We start from the raw sequence: 21,526 nt of genomic DNA, 5'->3' as shown, positions 1-21,526 counted from the left end.
GAAGAAATGTTCCAGTGGATAGCTTTACTCACTACGGAACTCATGCAAAGTGGCACTGAGCATTACCTCACGATTTTAGCCTTTCAAAAACAGGCAGGTTACCTCTGTATCTACGATGTGTGTCAGATCTAAAGGCTGCTCCATAATGGACATGAACGACTCTCCAAGATTTGTTGAAACAAAGGTATGTGCCATCGCCAACAAACGATCTGGACGGAAGGCCTGGATCAGAAGCAAGCGATGAATGGCCTGTCCAATAGGAGCTGAAAGGGGAGACAGGATTAGATGGACAGGTAAAACCATCCTCAACACCCTCCTCTTTTCAATTCTCCATTCAATTTTTCCCATCCTGTTCTGAAAACCAGATATTTAGAGAGTTAATTATCCCTTTGAAAGATCTGTTGCAACATAGTAATGGAATGCTTATATTCTGTCTTCACTTTGACAGTCAAAAGAAACTTACCATTGTCAGTTGGTTTGTCTTCTGCGACATTTTAATTACCTGCTTAATTGCTCATGTTGTGAGCCCTTTAAAAGCCTACCTTGACAAGATGCTTTTGGATTCTACTGGAATGCTACTGGTTTACAAAATCTACAGTCTAGAAGTATTGCCATGAAGTGATTTTAACTTCCAGGGACAACAGATCACATCTCCTCAACTCATTCAATAATCTGCTGTTCTGCTAGATTTTGAAGTATTAAATACTTGTCTAGCATGGATAGGATAGATAACTGAAGCAACTCTACATTAACAGTCAAGCTTTATGGTAGCTAGTAAATACAAGCTTAGAATTCTTAATTTAGAAAGCCACCTACAGGAATGAGCCCTGAATGATCACAGATGGCAAACACCTTTCAGACAGGGGAAGGGTTGAAGGTCAACAGTCATATCCTTAAGTTCTAACTCTTAACAAATTAGCACTAACAACTAATGCAGCAAGAATTAAGACTTCATGCTTAGATACAACTGCAGGAAGAAACATTCCAGTAGACCAGCCCTGTCCTCAGAAAATCTGTGTCTTGGAGCTCTTTAGGGTATTGAGCTGCCTCCAGATTTGCAATGACTAAGGTTAATCCAAACTATTATGCAATCTAATGAGATTGTGGAAGTACGTTTCATCCTCAATGGAAGACCAGATCACAGGTTAAGGTGCAGGAACCAAGTGTAGTGACTATTGCTTAAAAAAAAGTGTTTTGTTTTGTTTTTTTGTTAAACAAACCAAATGAAAACACCAAACTTGAGGTTTTTCCATGATCCCAACTTTATGATTTTCCCAGGCATTAAGGTCCAAATTGAAGTTCTACTTTAGAATTGCTTTAAAATCATAGTAATTCTACTTAGATTAAAGTCAGTACAGTAGGATTGGTGTGGACAATAGTGCGACTTAACTTACTTGCAGGTTTTTCTTCAGTCCAAAGATATGGTACAGTCTGCTCTGGTGAACTGCTATCCAGCCAGATACAGAATTGCTATATTGAAAGAAAATGCAAAAAACTTGAAATGGAGTTTCATGGCATCAAAAATCTGCTGCAAGGTGCAGGTCCTGTTCACGGTGCAACAGAGATGTTCAATCTCAGCCTTAAAAATCTAGAATTTAATGTACTGCAGAAGTGTTCAGCTACATACCAACTTTCAGTAGGAAACAAAGATTGCTAGGGTAGGGTTGAACTTGGTACAGTCCAAAGTCTACTAGTTTTGGATTTGCAAACAGATCTTTAAAAATTTTAGTAAGTAGTTAAATGTCTAAACAATGAAATGCACAAGTTCGTAAGATTTTTCCCATTTAATGCTCATATCTTACCATCTGTCTTTAGAATAAAAATTTAGATGGAGTACCAGATGAAGCATTTGAGCTTCCGTCTATGAATAAGTCTTGAGAAGTAAGACAGGGCTAACATTGTTAAAGAGAATTTCATTAATATAATAGTGCTTAAGTCAAACATTAAACTTAGCCCCAAATATTGTCCAACACTCAACATAGTTTGGTCTTTTCCAAGGCTTCTAGATATAAATGGTTTGAGTGTTTCATATATAAATGGTTTGAATGTTTCCCTGAGCAAGACTGCAATTTGACTAGCATATTTAGTAAGTTCTCGACTAATTTTTCTTCAATGCATTTCTCCAAGTTGTTTTTTTTTAAACAAAAATCCACATGTAAAACTCAAATTATGCTTTGTCTATTATGCTTTCTTTAGATGTGTCCAGTTATTTCACTGATATCCCCTAATTCTGCATTGCCTCCAGCACCCCTGATTCTACCGATCTCTACAAAGTCCCAGCCCAAGCTATACATTATTTTACCCCAGGTTGAAGAGTTTGAGGAAAATTAGACATAGCAAAGAGAATTCAACTTTTAATATAAAAACTAGGCAGGGCAACCAAACAGGTACTATTTAAGATATGGACATATTTTGGAACATACAGTTTCACAGTCAGGACACAGATGTATTCTTGGAACACTTAGGTCATCAGAAGGAGCAAAGTGTTCAGCAGCTGAGCACTATCCAAATTTATTCCAAATAGTAATGTCCAAGAGCCCACCATAATGATGTTATGTATGGCTAGGGCTGCTCCCCTCTACTGCATAATTATCACACAATAGCGAAACAGTAAAAGACACACAGTATCACGCTTTCTGCTACCACAGGAACCAAAGCTGACCGCAAAGTTAGATGAATGGTGAGGGTGCTTCCAAGGCCGAGTAATGAACGATGCTGGTATTTACAACTCAAGTTTCATAGCTTGATTACAAATGAAGTAAGAACATTCATTTCCACAACAACTACAACTAGTTAACCTGTAAGGCTTCCTTTCTCATACTAGGAGAGCTTACTTGTAAGCATAAAGCTCTCAAAGCAGACACCTAAAAAGCTTTACCAGGTAGTTTAGTGCAGAAACAAACCCTAGTCAACACTTACCTCATCAGCTTGAACTTTTGAAACAAGGTCCTTAAATGCAGGAAGGCAGCTCAACCTCATCATTGCTTCTGTTTGCTCTACAGTCAAACCACTGATTTTTGGGAGAGATGCAGTGTTTAGTACAATCTCCTTCCCTCTCAAGAAATGCTGGAATTCTGCATCATATGTAGGCTCCCTAATGTTAAGGAAAAAGACGACTTTAGCTAGGTGCCTTCAAGACGTCCCTCCCTTTTTCAACTAAAGCGAAGTGAGAAAACAAACGTTTACCCAATAGTGCCTTTCAGTTTAATCCGGGCCAGCAACATAGCAAATGTTATATGATCTTGATGCAGCATGCCACGTGCCACTCTATTGAAAGCCACCTACCAACAAAACAGTGAAGTTAGTAGCAGAAGCAGCCTTGAACTCTGACCCTTCAAAAATGATTGAAGAATTACATTTACTAATTAAAAAATTGAACCTGAAAGAGATCCTTTGTGATGATTGAGAGACGCTGAGTATGGTCTGTAATTCCCTTCAGATTTGGGTTCTCATACAAGACGTTGTGATAGATGTCCAAGAAAAACTGGAGAGAGTATTGGTACAGGAAATGTATCTGCAAGGCAAAAGAGTTTGTTTTTTCTCTCTAGAGTCCTGCTGTTTGACAGTCAATGGCTTATGCCTACCAAACTGCAATACAGCAGCCAGGGCTGGAATTAGGCAGTGCCTGTTTAGCTTTGAACAGTAAATACATGAAGCTTCTAGTAGGAAGAAGAACTCATCCTACCTGCTTCAGTGACTCCATAGTAAAGTAGATACTGCTGCATGCTGTAGAAAGAGGCAAGTACTGCTGAGAAACAGTCTCCACTTCTTGCATTACAATATCAGTCTCTTCTACTTTTCTGGTGACCTCTGCTGCTTCCTTCTTCAGGTTCTCAAGCGTGGTAATGATGGTGTCATCATCCAGGATACGTCCCTTCACTTCATTAAGCGCTTGTAGTAGGGATTTTTCTAACTGACGCAAGCGCAGCTGAAATTCACCTTAATTAGAAGAAAAATTACGTTACATATTGTATAGATGTATTAGCTTTTAAGAATTATATGAATTGTGTATACTTTGCCATTGGACATCCTGAAAAAGCAAAAGTATCAGCTATAAAGGTATTTCACTATGTATTTCTACAGCTACAGTAAACTGACTGTATTCTTTTAGAACAGGAGGAAGTTACTTTAGTTTTGGTGAGCATACCCTGAAGCTTGAGGAGGTCAGAGCGTTTTTCATCAACATCTGGTCTTTCAGCTTTCAGGACTTCATTCAGACACTGGCTCTGTAAGCTGCTGCGAGTTACCGTGAAGTTCACAAATGTAACACGAGAGCAAAGGTCTGGTGGGAATTCAACCTATCAGAGGAAACATGAAAAAACTTTTTCAGCTCTCTGACATACCATTTCTACAAACAGGACAGCCTTTTGTTTTACTTACTGTTGGATCTCTGGTGGAGAGGAAGATAACGAAGGATGGTGACAAATCAATATCTTGGTCTCCCAGAGTAATCAGAACTCTGCCTCCAGTTCTCCGGACTTCACGATTCAGAACAGGATTCAGAACTGGATCATAGCTCTCCACATCCTAGAAGCAGAGATATGTTAAGAGATTCTATTTCTTGCAAGTGTCTCAAGCTAAAAATCCTGATCCAGCTGGGGCTTAAAGCTCTGGTAGCTATCAGTTTGCAGTTGGTTTTGAATACGGATGACATTCAGAAGGTATTTCCACTTTAGATTTGTAGTTGAAGTACACAAGCACAGAGTTTAGGCTATTACCATACAATATCTCAGTAGGGGAGTATTATTATTGTGTTAGTTCTAACGCGTAATAAGCCCTATTCTAAGCAGCACAAGCAATAGTTACTGATCTCATCTGTGAGCTAATCCTTTGTTTTACCATTTCCATATTAAGAAATGAAAAATATAGCCATCTCAAGTGAAAGTCAACTATTCCTACAGTTGCCTCTTTCTTTGTATTACTGAAACTTCTTCCTGCTACTCAGAACAGATTTAATTCTAGATAACTAGCCATATTAGGTGCTATTACCTACGACTAGAGATAGCATATGGGAACAAAGGAACAGACAGGCAGGTTGCAAGTCATTTTATAGAGTGGAAATAAAGAAAGATCATTTGAAAATAAAAGCATTTGATCTTAAAATGGTGGAAAAAAGGAAATACCTTCTTTTGACTGTGCTTCTCACTAATCATATTTTTCTCAGGACTAACACCTCACATATCACTCAGTACTAGTTTACTTGTTAAATTATGGTTTGAAAATAAAGTTTGCATCTTACTAACAAAACAATTGCAAACTTCTCTAGCACACAGGGCAGAATTCAGTCATTTTAAATAGTTTCTACATGATCATACAACTAACCTGTACCAGAAGTGGGTTACCAAATCTCAAGGCGCTTTCCAAGTTCTTCCTGAAAGCGTCATCCAAGAAACTAGTACGAGTTATCTTACGGTCTTTATATTCATTCATGATAAACTCTGTAGCTTGCCCGGAGGGATCAATGATCAATGGATACCTAAGTTAGTAATAAAACACTTTCATTATTTGGGTTTTGACTGCAGAGAGCCTCTAAGCAGTTTTATGAATTTAGGTTGTATTATTAGTCTCAACTCTAAAAGCTTGTATACTGAAGGAAAAAGTTGGTCAGGTTCAACGACTTAGTTCAGTTTTGAAAGATAAGTCTGTATTTGGACAACAAAATAGCTTCAGTTCAAGCCAACTTAATTTTAACAGCTAAGCGTAACAAAACAGGCAAGAAAAGATGAGAGTTTTTATGTTTACACATGGTTGAGAAGCTTTTACAAACATTAGAAGCTCTCACAACAGTGAAACAGTGCTTTGAAAGAGTTACTGTGTTTCTTTGATAGGTGCAAAATCCGGCCTGCTGTGAGAACATCACTTTAGAATTCTACATCTTAGAATGAAATACCTATTAAACCGCTTGAGCATGATGGCATTCTCAGTGCACAGGTCGTCTGCAGGTAGAGAACTTGCTTGCCAGCGAAGCCGCTCATCTGCGTTGGAAAGGTACTCTGTCCTTGCAATGTCTGTACGGAACTGCAAGAAGTACATACAGTTAGTATTTGACTAAGGATTCTCCAGCTAGCTGGTGAAGACATTTTGACTAAATGCAGCTCTGCAAGGTATTCTTTTCCAATAGCTCCATTCTTTACTTAGCAATCTTAAAGCTTCTTTAACTGTTGCAGTAAATTGCTATCTTTACCTGGATATTTGCTTGCTGCAAATGGTGAGACCACGTAGTGAACAGGTTCTGACGCATCTGCTGATCAAAGTAGCCAGCATAAGCAATAAAAGCTCCTGAAAGTAAGCAGTCTCCTGCAATAGTAGACATCTGGTTCTTGAAAGTTTCACTTGTCTTTTCCCATCTTTCACGTTCAGCAGAAAGACTCTTCAGAAGAGCTGTGCTACGGTTTACCTAGAAGTAAGTGGTGAAGTAATCTCTTTAGATGATGAATTGTTACAGTATTAAATGTGTCTTGGGACACTTATATTGACTCAAGGCCCAAGTTAAATTTAAAAGCTCAGAATTAAATTAGATTTGTGTTTCTTCACTTCAGTGTTGATTTATTATGTTGGTATTCAATTGTTACTTGGAAGAATTTAAAAGTGTAAGTACTGGCATAGTAATGACATGCTAATAATTAGATCAAGTACATTGGGAATTCCGCTCCCCCAGTAAAGTTCAGTTAAAACATTACAATTGCACTACATCCATGCCTCTTTCCAAAGGCTTCCCACTTATTTTAAGCCTTGTGTGAACTGTCTCATTAATCAATTGGCAACATGATTTGATATTTCTAACTCCAGCCAGGTTTCAGTAGATTAAGAAGTTCGTGAGATCCAGGGATGAAACAGACAACTCAGATGCACTGCACAGGGAAAGCAACCAAGTCTGCTCACAAGTTTGAAGAATGGTTCAATTTCTGACTGTCAAAGATTAAGGAACAGAAAATTACTGATATATGAGAGTCTTACTTTTGCTTCTACAGCAGCCAAGTCTGCCTTAATAGCTTGAGCCTCCGAAATCAGTACTGCATATTCTTCTTTGTAACGGGCAATGCTGGCCTCAAGATCACGAATCATCTGCTCTACTTCATTTGCTTTCTGCTGGTTGTCTTTGGCATCATCCTCCAGCTTCTGCAGCTCGTTGCGTAGAGGTTCTACTCTTTTCAACATATCAGCATAGTTCAGCTGTAAACAGTAAACAGGCCCTTTATACTTTCTAAAATCACATGTGTTAACAAGAACCACAGCATTCAGGTATATACAATCAATTGCATCTTTTCAATCTTAGGCACTTGTGACCTGTATAAGAATTAATAGCTCCGTAAGAGAAACTTCGGATTGTTTATCAATCGCTAGGACTCTAGTTTAAACCAAGCCCAGACACAAAAGTAATTGCTTTTTGCAAGATTCTTTTACTGCTCTTTTTACTGTAGACTTACAGAAGTCATCTGAAAGGTTGAGACCACACTAAGTAGCGTACAGCACTGTTTTGCATAAATACTTGACTGGGTGTCCATGCCAGTACTGCGCTAATCTACCTTTCTTAGTAAAGAATTGAGTATAGCCAAGCCACAGAACAATTAGGATAGGACCTATTGGCAAGATATAAGCTAAACAGAGTCCCTACACATCATGCCATTCATAGCAGGCACAGTTTTAACAAGTCAAGCATACTGCTGTATTGAACACCAACAGGCAAGTGAAACTATCCTTGGATATCTCAGTCTGGGGGCATCTTCCCAAAAGCATATTCCTTTAGGAAACTAGTCAAGTATTTAAAAGTCTGCCTAAAAGACCTTAACAGAGCTGCCTGTGAGCGTGCCCCACTCTGAAGCAAGACAGAGACTGCATAAGTTTCATTAAGAGGATTGCATTGCATGTTCCAGCTAAGGACTGTATTGTCCTGTAGAATGACAGTACATACAGAAAGGATCAGCTATTGTTTACCTAAAGTTTCTTGGTGCAAAAGCTGTATCACAACTGGCCAGTAGTTCTCTGGCACAGTACTACAGGGCCCAAAAGCATTCATCTGAACCTTCTACTGATTTCTTTGAAGCAAAATAGCTTGCAATGTTTAGTTGAACAGAGACAGATTCAGAGCCTTTAGACACTGTTATATGCCTTCAGGTTCACTCTTTTCACCTTGCATTTGCTTTCCCACAGTACTGACTTTACCTGTGCAATTGCCCATTTCACCATAGGCCCACAGGCCAATGATGCTCTGTTTACAATTTCATAGTTGTAACTTGGATTTGACAGGTAGTTTTTCTTCATCTTCTCCCGGATGGCATCACTGAAAAGGAAAAGTTTTTAGAGATAGCATGAGTACACTGTATGTCAGCACACAGGTGTTCAGTATCTCTTTATCTGGCCTGCCTTCCACACTTGACAAACATTTCCTAGCAGTTTTGCTGACTGGTAGCTGAGATGTTTTAATTAGTTCAAGATGTTGTTTCAGAAATTACAGCTTACGGGTGATAAAAGGCACTTAGTATTTTAGGATTAGTCACTCACAAATTGCTTAACTCTGCTCAGAAGAAATTGGGGTTGGAAGGGAATTCGGGAGGTCTCTAGTCTGACCTCCTGCTTAGATTCAGAGCCAGCTAGGAGGTCAGCCTGGATAAAGCTCTGTCCTGATTTCGGCTGGGATAGAGTTAATTTTCTTCCTAATAGCCGGTATGGTACTGTGTTTTGGATTTAGGATGAGAATAATGCTGATAACACACTGATGTTTTAGTTGTTGCTAAGCAGTGCTTACACTAGTCAAGGACTTTTCAGCTTCTCATGCCCTGCCAGCGAGAAGCTGGGAGGGGGCACAGCCAGGACAGCTGACCCAAACTGGCCAAAGAGCTATTCCATACCATATGGCGTCATGCTCAGTATATAAACTGGGGGGAGTTGGCCGGGGGACGACGACTGCTGCTTGGTAACTGGCTGGGCATTGGTAGGCAGACGGTGAGCAATTGCATTGTGAATCACTTATTTTGTGTATATGCTTTTATCATTACTATTATTTTCCCTTCCTTTTCTGTCCTATTAAACTGTCTTTATCTCAACCCACAAATTTTTCTTTTTTTTTTTCACCGATCTTCTCCCCCATCCCACTGCAGGGGAGTGAGTGAATGGCTGTGTGGTGTTTAGCTGCCTGCCGGGTTAAACCACAACAAGCTCTCAGCAACCTGGTCTGTTATTGCTGCATAACAACTTTCAACTAATAATGTGGCTTTGGACAGCAACACACTGTTTTGCAACCATGCCTTGAAGTTATTCAACAGCAGCTGTTTTGTCCCAGTTTGCATGATACACCTTTGCTTCAGTAGTCTGTTTCCTGTACCACCTACACATTCATTACATGCAGGAGTAAGTTAGTCTCACAAGAAGTCAAGTGCTACTAAAGCAATTACACAGAGAAAAGTCCAATTAAGACCTTCCATATCTTTGTGAATAGTTTATTCACATAAATAATTCACAGTTGCACTTTACCTGATTTCCTCAGCAGAGAAGTTAACAATGGTTGGAATGAAGTTCTCTCTCATGATGATGGAACGTATTTGTTTCCAGTCAGTTGTACTTTCACCCAGTAGCAGGCAGATGGACTCCAGTGCTAGCTTCACTGCTGCAGGTGGATTAGCCATAGAACGGACCTCTACCAGATGCTGTTTCTTTATCGACTTCACAGCTAACCAGTGCCAGAAAGATGATGAATGTTGATTGGGAAGAAAAAAATGAACAAAGTCTGTTAAAGTACCTTGGATTAGTAAAAACGCTTCAAGGGTCTCAAAAGGGATTTGAGATTATCAGAGAAGCAGATACTAGTGGATAACGTTCAAACTACTGTATATCACTAGATAAACTTTTCTGAATGTCAACTTGCCAACTGGCCACAGGCATCTTATTCTGCTGCCTAAAAATGATTCACTCAAATCTTTATTACAAGCAATGACTCCTCTATCCAGTTTAATGAATGGACAGCTTGATTGTATGCCGTCTGTGCAGTAATAAGGCATCAGTGGTCTTTCTGATTATGATGTTTCTTTAAGAATATATAGACTGAATAAATAACTAGAGCTGGTCTGCCAGAAATGAAGCCACAAGCCATAAAAGGAGTATCGAGTATCAGATCAGTACTATAAACAGCATAAAATCAGAGTTCAAAGATTAGGAATTTCTTCAACACTGTTCAGCTCCACGCTAAGAGCCTACACTTTTGTTAGGCAAGACCAACTCAGACTGCACCAAAACGCATTCCCATAGACTTCAGTTTTAGATCCAATCCCATAGTGTGATCTCTTCAGGTGCTAACATACCATTCTGAGCTTCAATGACAGCAGGCTCCACCTTGTCAAGATCTTCTTTCACACTCATCTGCTTGTCTGCAATGACCTCCTGCTGCTTGTGCAGCTGTTCCTGAATCTCCTGGCTCATGACCTAGGAGGAAGTTTCACAGACAAAATACTGCTTTTTAGAAGTTGAACTTCTTCCAGTACTTGTTCTGCAGGCTCTGTTTTGTAAATAAAAATATTTTCTATGCACAGAGATTTAACAAAGTTTTTTACCTTTTTCTTCTCAGCTTCCTGCTGATCTTTCACCATCTTTTTCAACTTGTCATTGGCTGCTGCATTCTTCACTTCCAGTTCCTGACTCTTTATTCTTAGGTCACGCCGCAATTCTTCCACCTGAGATAGATTGTAAGATGGGAGAACTCAGATTAAGCACAGGGATCTATTTAATCACTCCAGCCTTATGAAGGGCAAAGTTTTAAAGATATGTACCTGATCAACTGTTTCCTTGATTTTTCTAAGGCCAACATTCAAATGCATTTGCTGCTCCTCCAATTCACTTCGTTTCTCATTGAACAAGTTGGCATAATGGTTGATGAAGTCTAAATAGTGGCGTGGTGTGATTGCCATGGTTCTACCTCCTCGTTTTGCCAGACGAGCATTAGCCTTTAGGGAAGAAGGAATTGTAGATTACGCATTGGTTTTAAACCTATTCAAATGCCAAAGATCGTACTTTTTAGGAAACTGGTGCATGATGCTGTGGCCTAGAGATCAACATAAGTTGAGCAATGCAATAAAAACATACCTGATGGAGAGTCTGATGAACAAACACACAACTATTAACAATAGCTTCCCTGTGTGATGGTGGTTGTGGTAGCTTATCATACACAACTGGCATGTAATCGGGCACAATATAATTTGGTTTCTCAAGATCCATTTTGCTTGTGAACTCTTTGCCAACTTGGTACAGTGCCTCAGTTGACCAGTCTCCAAACCAGTTCAAGACACACCTGAAATACAAAGAATTTGTGAAGACTTCCCAAAAAGTACTGTTTTAACAGTATTTGTAATGCATGTTGGAATATAGAGCAATTACCTGTTGAAGAGCGCAGGAGAGGTAGCTGCCCTGTCCTTCAGGCCCTCAGAAGATGGATTCATAGTGAACACAACATGGAGATTGCGAATAACTTGGCTGGTGAACCATTTGTAGAGTTCTTCATGTGAATCTAACATTAAACCTTCTTTCTGTGCTCCTTCTTTACACTGAGTCATGAGGGTGGCATATTCATCTCCTTCAAAGAGACCAGGAACCTAATTCAAAAGATAGTTTTGTCATAGCTTATAGTTGTAAAAAGGTGCTTAAAAGTATTTACTTAAAATCTTCTTACCTCTCCATTGGCTAGAAGAGTGTTCATTCTCTCCAGGAATCCAGAATCCAATACATTTGACTCATCCATTATAAAAGCTATTTTTTCATTTTTACAGCCAGAACGTCTCAATACTGTCCTAAGGTCTTCATCAAAATCTTCACCTGTATATTTTCTGTGAACCTAGTAAGATTTAACATTGGTTATTAATATTTTGTTTTAGCTTTTAAGGGGATTTTTTAGGGGTCAATATTTAAGAAGTGCGAGTTTTGACTAACAGTTTTTGTTAAGTGAAAATAGCATGCCAACCTTAATTTGGTAGACGCTCAAACCGTTCATCCAGGCAACAAATCTTGAGAGAGTTGTTTTCCCTGCTCCACTGACTCCAATAAGCAGCAAGTGGCCCTGTGGCTGACGGAAGATTCTGAAAAAGAACATAAGCAAGTATGTTTTGATCAAGTGTTATCAACTGACTGAAGCTTTTCCTTAAGCATCTAAACTTCAAGTCAGTACCAAAACTGACACGTCTTTCCAGCTAGGATCCTGCTATCTGGAGGCCAGAAGTAGACAATCTATAGACAACAATGGGATCATGCTCCATTCTTACTTTGTCTGTACTCAGGCTACTCTATTTTAGAACAAGCCTTTAAATACTATTTATATGAGCAGCAACTGAAGTCTCCACTTACCGGTCAATTCTTAACACATGATCCAAGACTTCATTGAACAGAACAAGTGGTACATCAAGTTCTTCTTCATAAAAGACTTTAAGCCTAGCTTTCACATAGTCTCTTAATTCTTCTTGATCCACTGGAATATAATCCTAAAAGAATCAGTCAATACAGTATGGAATTTAAGATTAAGGCAATTTTGCTTAGGGATCAACTTATGAGTAGATGAAAGCAGAACTATTAGAATACTTAAAGGTGCAATCCCCTACAAAAGCTTAAGAGTACTGTACTCATTTAACTTGCACAGGACATGTCCACAGCTTAGAGTGCCACAGATAGTGGCATGGGGTTTAAACACTGTTATCTGCTGAACCTATCATAGGTTGAGCCTGTGCTGCCAGTCACCGAAGACACTAGGAAGTAGCATGACAGACTTACTCCTTCCTCACTCCCCCAATCTATTTTAAACAGTCTTTCCTAGGCATCCGCTATCAGTCACAGAGATGGGTAGCGGATGGGTAGCAGGCGGGTAGCAGGCTAGATGGACTTCTGCCTTGACCCAGTAGGATTTCTACAGATTGCAAGAAACAGTTCACCATAAATTTACAATATCAACGTTGTTCAAGGGTCACTACCTTATCCAAGAGATTCTGTAAGCAGTAACTCAGCAACTTTCTGGGAGTGTTATCCTGTTCTCAAGAAATATTATTTAATACTGCCTTTATCTGCTGTGGTAGATCTTACAATAGTATCCCTGGCATAATGGCTATTAACTTTGTGGTAGAGTTCACTTCAGATAATCATAATAAGAACTTCTTAGAGATCAGTTTAACAAAATGATGGGCACCAACTATCATGTTAATATAGTCATAAGAACAGCATCACTCAGTTGCTCCCAAACTATTTATTTATTTTTACCTTCGACAGCCAGTTGCTGTATAAGATAGGTCTGCTCATAGCTTTTTCTTTGTCAATATTGGGGAAGTGCTTCAGAGCAACCATATCTATGTTCTCATCAGTCCAGCGTCTCTCCTCATCTTCTACAAGTCTGGATAAAGAAAAAAGTCAGTGACTACAAATCCTCTGTAACAGGAGGATATAGTCACATCACATGGCAGTGCTACCACTAAAGTATGTTTCTGCTTTGCATAGATACGACTCCCAGTAGTGTTAAGTTAAAGCAAAGGGAAATATTCTCATTTGTATTCCAGTTATTTAACATGAACCACACTTCAGTTTGGTCTTCTAATAAAAGTTGGCAAGGAGTGGGGAAAATTAATTTTGCACCCTTTCCCCCGCCTCCCCTTTATTTTACCTGTCTTGGAAGAGACGTAAGGCTTCATGGGCCCAAATCCTGATAAGGCCTTCAACTGGTAAGGTTTCTAGTGGTCTTAATGCTTCGAATATACCTCTCACCCATCGAGTCATTTCACGAGGTGAATAGATGTAGTGTGGCTGTGTGTCTTGAGTGAATCTCTCCTAAAAATTCAAATATAATTAGTTACTTCATCCCAAAGTTGTGCTATATTTTTACAGATCTTGTGTTGCACGATATTACTTTGCTACTGTCATTCAGTGGCTTTCACCAGAACTCAAGTAACTAGTTGAGTTCTTGCACACATATTAACCATATGAAAGGCAAACAATGCATGTTAAGTGATCCAGCATAAAAGGAAGATTTCTGATTAGAATTTGGGGTTGTATTAAAAAAATTACCTGAGACATTGTGTAGAATTCTACCATAGCAGCAGTGAGGGGTTCTGCATATGTGCGAAGTGATGGGATCAGCCTTAGCATTGCACGATTGAATGTTCCATATATCTGAGTAAGCGAAGCTGGTCCAGGATAGTCCACATAAACCACAGGAACATGTCGTAAAAATCTGAAAGATTAGCACATTACATAGCCCAGAAGGTCAAATTACAGCCTGTATTATTTTCTTTATCTTTTGCCAAAATTAAATAACTGCTTGATTCAAAATTATCAGCAGTAACTGCAGTTGGCTTAACTGCTCCTCAGTGACTTGGACCAAAAAGTATTCTGAAGTATCCACAGCATTTTAGACAGGTTATTCAAGAAAAGTCCACTGGCTAGCTGTCACGATAAGAACCAACTAGCAGTTAGTTAAAAAGCAAGGAATACAACTTCAGCACAGCTGGTGTTAAACAAGTGTATTAAGAACAGATTACATAGTCGATGCTTCAATTTTGACCTCTATTCTGTTGCTATACAGAATTTACTAGATACATTACCTATGTGAGAGAGGTTTTCTTCCAGGATCAGTAGGTGGATTACATGCACCAACAAACTGAATTCTCTCCAGTTTCACCCATGTCTGGTCTGATGTACGATAGAATCCTCCATGTTCCACCATCTGGAAAAAAAAAAAGTAAAATAAAAATCAGTGGAACGTTGTATTTCCCTGAAAATAACTGTTATGATATAGTTGATTACAAAGAAAAACAAACCTGTCTAATGAAGGATATGACTCTCTGTGTGCCATACTTATCCATATCTGGCAAGTTGATTTCATCACAGAACAGCACCAGCCACTTTCCTAACTGCACAGGAGCCAGCACCACTCCATTAGGTGTACGCCTGTACTCACAGTAGTGATCAAAAGTTTTCAAGAGCAGTTCTGGAGTGGTAGCACTAGAAAAGTTGAGTCCAACCACCTTAAAAAGAGAATAGTGAAAACAAAGTTAAAATACACTAAGGCTTGAAAAAGAGCATATCAAGAGTCCTGAAAACAGGTATGTTCGGCTTTCCACAGTGGAAGTATATACACCATCTATATTTCAGGTTACTGCCTATATTCCGACTGTATATTGTTTGCTTCCCACTGCAGGTTCTCCATTTACCATGCAGCAACACCTCCTGTCGAACCTTGTACTTAGAATATCACAGCTTCATGTAACTGTTACTCCACCTAAATACACTGAAGGATGAGAGCTATTCTTAAACATTACCACAGGTTTTTAAATATTAAATGGTGGAACGCTTCTGCATTATTGAAGCGGCAAAGGAAGGAAGTAGCTTTTAGGTTAAGGATCTTGAGACATAAATTTAGATTCTGCTCAACATAATTTTTATTTTTTGCTATGTATACACATGACTGACTGAGGTGGAGGTATCACTGAATTCTGGCTAGCAAATCATTTCCATGCTAAATCAAGACTGCTTTAATCTTTAAGGAGATTAGAGACTTGGTACTACTCTGTAATTCACACATGCACATGCGCGCGCACACACACACTTCTTGTGTACCTCCATGTCAGGCAGAGCTCTGAGAGCACTGAAGAGGGTCATGGTCTTTCCGGAACCCGGTGGACCACACAGTACTAGAGGTTTGTGTTCTGCCAGCCAAGTATATAGCAATGCTTCATGGCGAACGGTATCTAGGGTTGGTACTACTACATCAGGAGCTGCAACTTTGTGTGTCTCAACTTCAATTTGAGGAACCTTGGATTGCCACGGCACCCATTCACCTGTAATGGACACCTAGGAGCACAAAAACATGATCAGACAATTTAGAACAGGAATATAGCTCAACCTTAGCTAAAAGAGAATATATTTTTTTTTAAACCACAGAATAGTTTGTGGCATCAAATCTGATGTGTTTATTTAAACAGGCAGCTTGCTCACTGAACTGAAACTGTAAAATTTAAGGTAGTCTAGCGTTTTATTTTCCAGTTTCATCTCCAAAAATCTAAAGCAAGCTTCTAAGAATACAAAAGAGCAACACTTCTAGCATAAGAAAGGTTTACCTCATAGTCAATTATAGGTATGTTGGGTGCAGTTGGCAGTGGCACAGTGGTGATTCTCCTAATGTATTCTCCCAGCTCTGCTCTCATTTTCAAACGACTGTCTCCAGAAAGAGACCAGAGTATTGCGTAAACCAGGTACCTCTGTAAGAAGCAGAAAAAGCAGGTTTTAGAGTAATGGAACAAAACTTAATGAACAATAAATCAAATCTAGCTGCTATACTGACATGTCAAACACAGCAGTCACTTAGCAGCATACTGTTTTTACCTGGATGTAACGCTCCAGTTGATCTATCTGCATTGGAAAGTCTGGATGATTGGCATTGTACTGGGCTACGTTGCGGCAAGCTTGATGCAACATGGAGAACAGAGAACCAAGACAGCGCAAGCGGGTGAGATCCATAATATGCTCCAACTTGAAAGCATGTTCAAGTGCTTTAGTTACCAGGCCGTTAGATGTGAAATATGGCTGCATTATTGTTGCAGCATCTCTCTGAATCTGTTGGGGGGAGACAAACACTGCTCAAAGCATTTACTTCTCATTTGATTACCAGGCAGCAGGAAATAATTTTGTTTAAGGTTTGAAATGCTTCATATTTTAATATTCTTTAAAAAAAAAGAAAAAAGACGTGAAGAGGAACTCAGCTTTTCTATGATAGGCTGTCATAAATTCTAAGTACTCCTTGTGATACAAGTCTTCTTACTACGTTATCCCATAACGTAATCTAAATTATACCTGCAACATTGGGGATGCTGCTTCTTCTCCTTCATCTTCTTTGCCCTTTCGCCTTCGCTGAGCTTCCTCCTCACCTTCATCCAGAGGAATGCTTCTTAGTCTGGCCAGGAAGTTATTGAATATCATGTCTGTACTGAGAACATCCTCACTGAACCAGACCATGCCACACCTTGACACAGTAGCCAAAGTGGCATATTTCAGATCCTGTACCTCAAACATGATACGCACCTGAAGAGCAGAAATTTAAAACACGAGTTTGAAGTAAAAACAACCAATGAACCAAAAGCAAAACAAAACAAAAAACTCCCCCCCAAAAACCAGAGACCTTTTAAAATAAGTTAATTTATATTTAGCCTGTGAATAATCAACAGCAGCATTAAACTATCCTAAGGTAAATTCATCATTATTGACTGTTACCCTAGACTTTTATATAATCCACAAAGGTTGTCTTACAGGGTCAGAGTAAGTATAATGAGAAATGTTTGTTTCCACAAAAGCTCCTAACTCCAGCAAACCACTACCCGAGATCAGTATTACTCTGCTTGTAATGAGAAAGAGGGACAGCACTAGTACGGATTAAGGTAACAGCAACAAGTTTATAGGACAGCATGTAAATGTCGTGTAAAAAAAGTAACATTACATTTGGTGGAAGGCTGAGACGTTCTCCATTTGGCAGAGTCAGTAGTTTGTTGTCATCCAAAACAGAGTTCAAGTTCTCAACCCATTCAGGGTCTACATCACCATCAAAGATAATCCACTGACGTTTTTGTAGTTCACCTCTCACATTGTCTATGATTCTACATTAAAGGAAATATTTATTGCAGTAGAGAACACAGACTCAGTAAGGTCAGATTACCCATGGCACAAGTGTACTGGCCATTTTTCATTTGTGCTATTAAAGACTCACTTTCTCAGGACATGTGTAAACAAGCCATCTGTCCATTCTCTGGTGTTTGGATCCAAAGTACCATAGAGGTGATCTTTGCTGATTGCTTTTGGATCTATAATATGAGCAACACCTTCCACACCCTCCAGCCGTTCGAGGGCTTTCAGAAGCACTCTCCAAGCCATGCTCTTTCCACTTCCAGAGGGACCAACCATCATCAATCCATGATTTATCTGTGTAATCTGATACAGCTGAAGAACCTGTGACAGAAGAAATGATGTACCAATTAAGTCTCAACTTCAGTAGTCAATCTAAGCTTCTATGTATTGCTCGCTTAAGACAAGAAAAAGGAAAAACTTTCCACCTTTCATAATAAAAAAAGTTTAGTCTTATACATAAACTTCAATTCCACCTTTTCAGTTTTATACTTTACCTTTTCAACCCACATGCCACCAACTTCTTCTCCATCACCGTAGGTAAGGTACATTTCCTGACACACTTTCTTAAGCTCCTCTCGCAAGGCTGTCATCTCCCCACGATGATACTGTACTCCAGGGAATACATCAGAAAGGAGACTGAACAGCAATGGAATGTCTTCTGCAACCAGTTTTGGTACCATAGTTTCACATACACTTTGGATCAGGATCTGCAGAGAGAGTCACGTTTTGGTTAAGATTTTTTGTTTAGTTCACTTTACCAAATGTGTTTGACAAGGAATACTTCACTAAATACTTTATTGATAAAGCACCAGACCAGGGTCGTCTTGGTAAAAACGACCATTGATGGGGTTTCAACTTTGAAACTACACAATGAATTCCTATTGATTTTCAGTTTATATAACTATAGTTTCTTATGCCTCTTCACTATGCTTTTGGTATTAACTGCTGAGGAACTGAGCAGCAATAAGCACGTTATGAGTGCACCACCTCCTACGAACAAGTCTTTCATTATGATTCAGGGACCCCTAAGACATGTTTAACTTGGTGCTTCTAAGCTATCAAATTACCACCTTTTGTAACTAAGATTACTTTGCTTGCACGGCAAAGCAAAAATTACTAAATGGTAAACACTGCAGGGTGTGTTTACCACCCTGTTTACACTGCACATTACCTCTTGTTCTGGTAAGTTCTCGGCGATTTCTCCCTCATCAACAACTTCACCACGCTCTTCTTTCTCCCGCTTTATCTTCTGAATCCTCTCCCTCTTCACATTACCTGCACTAACTAGCACACTCTTCAGTGCTCTCAAGCCAAAATCATAGTGACTTTGGGAGGACAGCTGTTCATCACAAAGCCTAAGAAGCAAAAGAGACAAAATACAATTTAATTCTCAATAGGGACCAACACAACACTCAGTAAATGTCATTGTTTACTTGAAACGATTGCTTGAAACGACTGCTGCACAACGTGCTTAGTGAGTTGCAAAGAACATTATAGCTTTGAACAATAAGCTCTATTTTTACTGATTGAAGCCAAACTTGTTACTCACTTGAAGAATGGTACTATCTTATTGGCAAGCACTTCAGCTGTACGGAAACCTTGGGAGTACAACATGACCTGGGCAATCAACTGACGGTCTGGTTTTGTCATTGCCAAGCTACGGAACAACTTCTTCAAATTGTCAGGGAGATTTGATCTGCCTGCATAGCCAGGATTCATGGTGATGAAGATAGCCATGTCAGGGCTCACTTTGACTTGTTTGTTCAGCAGCTCACAAGTAATAGGTGTTGCAGCTGAAAAAGAGAGAGCATTTAGTTACACCTGAGTCAGTGATCAATCACCCTGAGAACACAAGTCATACTTTATTCTATTTTAGTTTCCTACAGTAATGGACAGCAGGTCCTCTAGTACTGCAACTCAAATACTCAAATACAAATTTCTACCAGCTGAAAGTTACTTCAAGTTTTTAAGTTTTGATAGGAAGTGGCTTCCTCCTTGGATTGTTTGGGAGAAATGTAACTGAGCAACAAAACAGCATGAAGGACATTAGAGATGCTGTACAACAATATTAGGAATGAACAATTACGTACTCTTGTCATAGTTGGGGTTGGAATGCTCTCGCAAGGCTTCCTGGATGCACTGAACTTGCTGTGAAACAGCAGAGAGCATACGCTCCTCCAGTCTGTTGAACTCGTCAAAGCAGCCCCATGCACCCACTTGGCAAAGTCCCACAAAGATGCGTCCCATTGCCTGCACGTAGAAGGGAAAATTCACTGAAGTTGCATGATCATTCTTGCCTATGCATAGGCAAAGGGAGCAGAGAAGAGCACTTTATACAATGCATCCAAGGCAGAAAGAAGCTGTATTTATATGTAGGTTACCATCTTTGTAGTACTGTAAGAGTTAAAAAAGGGTTCTAACTGACTTTCAGATGTTCACTGTTTCATAGAATCAGAGAAGATGATCATAGCTTCCTATTACCACATACTGTACTGCTGTGTATTCACAAAACAGCCAAGGTAAGTCCACTGCATAATGTTTTGTTTGCTGATACTATTAATACCAGGTGCAGTTCTAGTCCTTTATCGCAAGGAGGACGCTAGAATTACAAAACATTTCAGAAGAGCAAACTGGATGGCCAGAGTATGATAACGCTTCCACCTAAAGAACAACCTTTAAGGTAGGATTCCGCAAAAGGCAACATGAAGGAATATGACGGAGGTCTAAAAGCCACTGGTTTAGGATGAATAGGAATCAACTTCACTGTCTTTTCCACTACAAGAATTAAGGAATCATTAAAAAAAAGACAAAAGAAGGTGCTCCTTCATAAAGTGCATAATAATGCAGTGGAACTCTTTGGTAGAGAATGCTATAGAAGCAAGTGTGCATGTGGATTTAAGGGGAGAAACGAGTACCTGCAGAAACGTTCACTGGAGTATGAATAGAGTTACCCATTTCAGCTTGGGACCTCCTGATCCTCACAACTGTGAGAGGCAGGAAGGGGACTGGGGGCAAGGAAGGAGTATCATGCACTATCTGTGATCTTACTGCTCCTCAGCTATTTTCTTACAGTCACCACTACAGGCCAAATGCTGACTAAATGGACCCCTGGTCTGATCAAAATACAGCTGTACAGGAAAAAAAAAAAACGAAACAGATGGGCAACCTGGCAGAGTCCATGAAGTATCGTGATTCCTTGTCCATGTTTTATATTGTTTTTTATATATACACCTGACCGAGGCTTTTATTTTGAGACATTTGCTGTGTTACAGTTTACAGAGGCATTTCATCTGGTTCTCAGTTTGAAGGCGTCATTAATTTTGAAATACCTAGGTAAATTTTCTTAGTTTTGAAGAATCTTTCACATGCTGAGGCAAACTCCACAGTTATGTCACAAAGAATAATTTGGTAATAGTACAGCTATTTTGGCAGTCTCATACTCTCATCTGTTCTCCATTAAACCAGTACTATCAATGCAAACTAACCAGTTTAAGTTACTTTCCTAAAGCCAGTCTTAAGCCCCCGTCCCGTACTTCCTCTTCCTTTCCCTCCATTTGCTGCTATAGAACTATCTGTTCTAGAAAAACAGAACCCCACCCCCAATGTTCTGCCCCACTTTTGCTTTAGGCATTTTTTGTTACAGAGCATCTATATGATCCACAGATACTGGCTCAGTTAAGACTTATAGATAATCACCTTGAAAATAAACACTGCTGGCTGTTTCAGAGTTCTGAAGAGATTCCTATTGCTTGTTAACAGAGACTACATTTTTTTAATCAAACAGCTTACCTGGAAGTCAAATGTTTCATCGCAGTTGAAAACCAACACAAAGCGGCCAAGCTGATGTCCAAGAGCCTTAACAGATTCTGTTTTACCAGTACCAGCAGGACCTATT

General features: G+C 39.4%; 1 protein-coding gene across 1 annotated transcript in view; it reads right to left on the bottom strand.

The window, feature by feature from the left end:
- DYNC1H1 (dynein cytoplasmic 1 heavy chain 1) overlaps nt 1-21,526 on the bottom strand; it is a 49,768-nt gene that overhangs the window by 7,066 nt on the left and 21,176 nt on the right. The window contains exons 28-65 of the mRNA XM_076345471.1: nt 21,421-21,521; nt 19,722-19,881; nt 19,181-19,424; nt 18,803-18,986; nt 18,126-18,338; nt 17,714-17,952; nt 17,447-17,603; nt 16,807-17,034; nt 16,339-16,569; nt 16,074-16,214; nt 15,574-15,807; nt 14,775-14,981; nt 14,559-14,680; nt 14,023-14,188; nt 13,622-13,785; nt 13,225-13,354; nt 12,325-12,458; nt 11,945-12,059; nt 11,657-11,818; nt 11,365-11,579; nt 11,074-11,278; nt 10,761-10,934; nt 10,545-10,664; nt 10,296-10,416; nt 9,472-9,667; nt 8,164-8,281; nt 6,958-7,173; nt 6,185-6,397; nt 5,891-6,018; nt 5,323-5,476; nt 4,381-4,527; nt 4,148-4,298; nt 3,686-3,939; nt 3,380-3,514; nt 3,187-3,281; nt 2,920-3,094; nt 1,395-1,470; nt 103-263 (exon numbers count right to left, since the gene is read on the bottom strand). Of these exons, the coding sequence (XP_076201586.1) occupies nt 103-263; nt 1,395-1,470; nt 2,920-3,094; nt 3,187-3,281; nt 3,380-3,514; nt 3,686-3,939; nt 4,148-4,298; nt 4,381-4,527; nt 5,323-5,476; nt 5,891-6,018; nt 6,185-6,397; nt 6,958-7,173; nt 8,164-8,281; nt 9,472-9,667; nt 10,296-10,416; nt 10,545-10,664; nt 10,761-10,934; nt 11,074-11,278; nt 11,365-11,579; nt 11,657-11,818; nt 11,945-12,059; nt 12,325-12,458; nt 13,225-13,354; nt 13,622-13,785; nt 14,023-14,188; nt 14,559-14,680; nt 14,775-14,981; nt 15,574-15,807; nt 16,074-16,214; nt 16,339-16,569; nt 16,807-17,034; nt 17,447-17,603; nt 17,714-17,952; nt 18,126-18,338; nt 18,803-18,986; nt 19,181-19,424; nt 19,722-19,881; nt 21,421-21,521 (6,386 nt within the window). The remainder of the gene's footprint in view (nt 1-102; nt 264-1,394; nt 1,471-2,919; nt 3,095-3,186; nt 3,282-3,379; nt 3,515-3,685; nt 3,940-4,147; nt 4,299-4,380; nt 4,528-5,322; nt 5,477-5,890; nt 6,019-6,184; nt 6,398-6,957; nt 7,174-8,163; nt 8,282-9,471; nt 9,668-10,295; nt 10,417-10,544; nt 10,665-10,760; nt 10,935-11,073; nt 11,279-11,364; nt 11,580-11,656; nt 11,819-11,944; nt 12,060-12,324; nt 12,459-13,224; nt 13,355-13,621; nt 13,786-14,022; nt 14,189-14,558; nt 14,681-14,774; nt 14,982-15,573; nt 15,808-16,073; nt 16,215-16,338; nt 16,570-16,806; nt 17,035-17,446; nt 17,604-17,713; nt 17,953-18,125; nt 18,339-18,802; nt 18,987-19,180; nt 19,425-19,721; nt 19,882-21,420; nt 21,522-21,526) is intronic.

Source organism: Aptenodytes patagonicus, chromosome 7 (assembly GCF_965638725.1).
Source record: "Aptenodytes patagonicus chromosome 7, bAptPat1.pri.cur, whole genome shotgun sequence".
Classification (NCBI taxonomy): domain Eukaryota; kingdom Metazoa; phylum Chordata; class Aves; order Sphenisciformes; family Spheniscidae; genus Aptenodytes; species Aptenodytes patagonicus.
This window is presented reverse-complemented; position numbering and strand designations above follow the sequence as displayed.